Source organism: Loa loa (assembly GCF_000183805.2).
Source record: "Loa loa unplaced genomic scaffold supercont3.890, whole genome shotgun sequence".
Classification (NCBI taxonomy): domain Eukaryota; kingdom Metazoa; phylum Nematoda; class Chromadorea; order Rhabditida; family Onchocercidae; genus Loa; species Loa loa.
In genome coordinates this window covers 2613-6384 of record NW_018109070.1, presented here as the reverse complement: position 1 = coordinate 6384, position 3772 = coordinate 2613, and the positions used below count along the sequence as shown (strand labels likewise).

Below are 3772 nucleotides of genomic sequence, written 5' to 3'. Positions count from 1 at the left end.
ATTAATTAAAGCTTTATATCTATAGTGATATGTTAAATATGTTTATGAACTGATTAATTAAAAGCTTTATATGGTATTCATAAAAGCAACAATTATTCATTACAACAACAAAATCCATAACAAAAGCCAAATGAATATTGAATTGATCGAATTTTTTTTCTTTGCTAATAATTGTCAATGATGGGATCAAACGGTATGGTATGGTAATAAGCAAAACAGAATATTAATTTTGCACGTACTGTCCTACCACTGAGAAAGTTGCATTGTTGGAGAAGATTACTGAGTGGTTAGGGAATACGAGTTATCAGAAGACTCTTCTTTATATCGAGTAGTTTGCGCTGACATACCAAAGTGGTTAAACTACAATGATGATATCAGTATTTTATTATACCTTAGCTATTTTATGCATAAAATTTCAATTTGTGACAACCATTTCAATTTTACTGTATACAAATTGCTGCAAAATTTAAAATGGTTAATTTTTTCAGGAAATGGAAGTCAAATTTTCAATAATTTGTCAGATTGGTTCAAATCCACCAAATCCGGTAAACCTGAAAAATTTCTTGCGTCTTTTTTTCAAGTTTTGGACGACTATTTGCGAAGTGCCGCTCGTTTGATACGTTTATTTCTAATCTAACTTTTACTTATAGTACGATAAAATACAGTACATTTCTGTTATATATAGCCTAATTAGCAACTAACATTTAACTGTTACTATTATTACTATGAGAAATGATGGAAAAAAGGATAGGTGAAAGAGGAGGGTACATCTTATATATGCAATGAAAGTATCAGAACGCAATCAGTATGAGGACTAAAAACATTTCACTGAACCTTTTCATTAGTTGTTGGAACCAATATTCTTTTTTGGATTAACAATTTAATAATAAGATTGAAGAAAAGGAAGGATGAAGATGAAGACAAAAGAGAAGTGGAATTTCCGCGAGTGGTTTTGTTCCGTTGCTCAAGTCTTCCGCCACATTGGGATCAAGATCAATCGGAATTGCTCTATGAACTCCTGGAGCACGAGCGTAAAATGGAGCGTTAACGTCAGAATGATCATACGAGCCGTTTCTCAATAAGGAACATTGATACGGTACCAAGAGCGCCGGACGTAGAGAAGTGGAGGGAATTCGTGAAATTGCGCTATAAGTTTCACTTCAACAGTATTGCAAATATGATGTAAAATATTCGTTATGTAGTATAAAATGTTGAACTGAATTAATTTGTCAGCTTATTCTTAAAAATGCATAATATGAATCATTCAATGGTGACACTAACAATAGTCCTCTTTCACCTTTGTATTCATTAATTATTTGTACATTCATTTGAACTTCATAACATCGATTCTTTAGCATTTCTGCCTTTCGTTTGCCTGAAATTCATTGGTTTGCTTCAATAAGAAGAGCCTAAAATATCAATATACTAACCGCTGGGCCTGCTTCAATAAGAGCCTAACCAAATGTTTTGCAGCCAAATGTTTTCTATACAATCAATTATTCTCTTGGCTTGTTCAAAATTTGTTGTGAATAAATAAGAGAAAAATTTTATGAAGTAAGACATTTTCTCTCCCTTTTGCTATGAAATAGTGAAACGATGAAGCATGAATGGTGCGTATGTTGTGACAGACAGCTTGCCTACTAAGCCATTTTTCCATCTATTCTATCAGCAATACCCTATTTCACTTGTCCTACTATTAAAGTCCAACTTATCCATCTATCCATTCATCCATCCAACAACCATTCAATCAGCTAGCCAGCTAGCTAACCAACCATATTTCTACTTTGCCACAATCCTATCAATACAATGATTTTAGCTTTTCACTTCCTTTTACAAACAAAATTTACATTTCGTTTTTTATTCTTTTTTTTCTTTTTATAAATTTATATCACTTTTTTTTTCCATTACTTTGCCATATTTTTACTCAAAATTTCATTTCTTTTTTATATTTTTTTAAATTCTTTTTTTATTAATTTCTTCCTTTCCTTTTTCTCATTTCTTATTTATTCAAATAAATGATATAAACGAATCTCTTTTTTCTCCCTCTCTCTTTCTCTCTCTCTCTCTTTCCCTTTTTCCCCCTTTCAGCCTCTCTTAGCATTTCTGATTATTACTTCATTTTAGCAGAGATAGAAATTGTTGGATTCTATTTGTTTTTTTTTTATTTTTTATTTTTTTCTTTTTTTTTGAATTTCTTCATCTATGTTTCACCAATATTTCATCTTCCTTTTTTTCTTCCATTCTTCCCATTCATCTTTATTTCTTCTATTTGCCTTCCTTTTTTATCCATTTTTGGTAGATATATATATATATATTAATTTCTTAATCAAATCTAATTATTATTTTCGAAGAATATTCACTCATCTGTTCTAATCATTTCTTATAAAAAATTCTTCAATTCTTTTTTTTTCATTTTCTCTCTTTTTTCTTTTTTCTTTTTTTTTTTCTTCCATCTCTTTTTTTTCTTTTTCCATCCATACATTTTCTTTTTTGCCATTTTTAGTATCGAAATATTTGAAATATTTATTGATTAACTTTTATTTAATAACGAAATCATTGAAAATTTATTATAATTTTAACTTTTTATTTCCATATTTTTTTTTTGCAATTTTCGTCTTCATTTACAATTTTTCAAATAATAAACAAAATATTTGAATGATTTATTTATAAAATTTAAATATTTTAATTGTTTACAAAAAGAATGATAAATAATAAAAATAAATTTTTTAGCTTTTTTTTTGTAACATGGATTTCCGAGATATGATCACATGTGCAAATAATTCGAGCAAGCATTCCAGCCACAATTCAAAGGATAAATTGAGTAGCATCGATGATGATGATGATGATGTTGGCGGTGATGCTTCAAGTGATTGTGATAGTGTTGCTGATACGTATGACTTGTTGTTTTAAAATTTTGAAAAAATTTTTTGAATTATTTTGGAAAAGAAAAAAAGGAAAGCATTCATTTTGTGGATTTCAAAAAAAAAACAAGAAATTTTGATAGTTAATACATACTTAAATGTATTTTTGATTTATTTTAAAAATTTTTAAAGTAAAAAAGAAAAAATTTATTATTTATGCAAATCTTCTATTAGAACATGGTCATCAGAAGTAGATATGAGTTATCAACAAAGCAATTTTACAACACAATCGTTATTATTACATCAACAGTATGATGATAAAAATGATAAATCAACAATTACTTGTATCGGAAATGGTGATAGAGAAATAACATTATCACTATATAATAGTGATACGACGAAGGTTTTGTTTTATTTGTTCTTTTACAAATAATTATGTTTTATTTTTTTTTCTCGTTCTTTTCTTTTTAAGTAAAAAATTACGATTATATTTTTATGATTGTAATTAAAAGATTAATTTAAAAGAGGTTTTTAAAGAGTTTTTGAAAAATTAAAAGTTCTAATTTCGTAAAAAATTAAACGACTTTTTTTTTGTAATTAAAAAATGTGATAATATTAAATTAATGTAGTAATTTAATCATTCCATTTTTAATTAAACGTGAAATTTTTTTCTCAATCTAGGATGATGATTCGAATAGTGATAGTGATGAAGAATTTGCGATACATGCATGCTTACGAGGATTTATTAAATCAAAATCGATATCAACAATTCAAAAACATAATTATGCAGCACCTATATCATATGCTGGTTACTTTTTTTTTTTTAATTTTTAATTCCTCTAAATAAAACTAAAGTTATGTTTGGTTGAAGAAATGGTTTAAACAAATGTTAATTTAAGAGTTAACTTAAA

At 27.2% G+C, this 3772-nt stretch overlaps 2 protein-coding genes across 2 annotated transcripts in view; both read left to right on the top strand.

Annotated features, from left to right (window-relative positions):
- Positions 1-898: 898 nt before the first annotated feature.
- On the top strand, positions 899-1048 carry LOAG_13481 (hypothetical protein; the record flags this gene model as incomplete). Its single annotated transcript, XM_003148987.1, has 1 exon — positions 899-1048. A coding segment is annotated over one exon (150 nt), but the record flags the coding sequence as incomplete, so codon positions are not given.
- A 1697-nt stretch (positions 1049-2745) lies between these two features.
- The window catches only part of LOAG_13480 (hypothetical protein), a gene marked incomplete at both ends in the record, with an annotated part of 3115 nt that continues 2088 nt past the window's right edge, over positions 2746-3772 (top strand). Inside the window, 3 exons of the mRNA XM_020448690.1 lie at positions 2746-2891; positions 3096-3264; positions 3543-3669. Of these exons, the coding sequence (XP_020301188.1) occupies positions 2746-2891; positions 3096-3264; positions 3543-3669 (442 nt within the window). The remainder of the gene's footprint in view (positions 2892-3095; positions 3265-3542; positions 3670-3772) is intronic.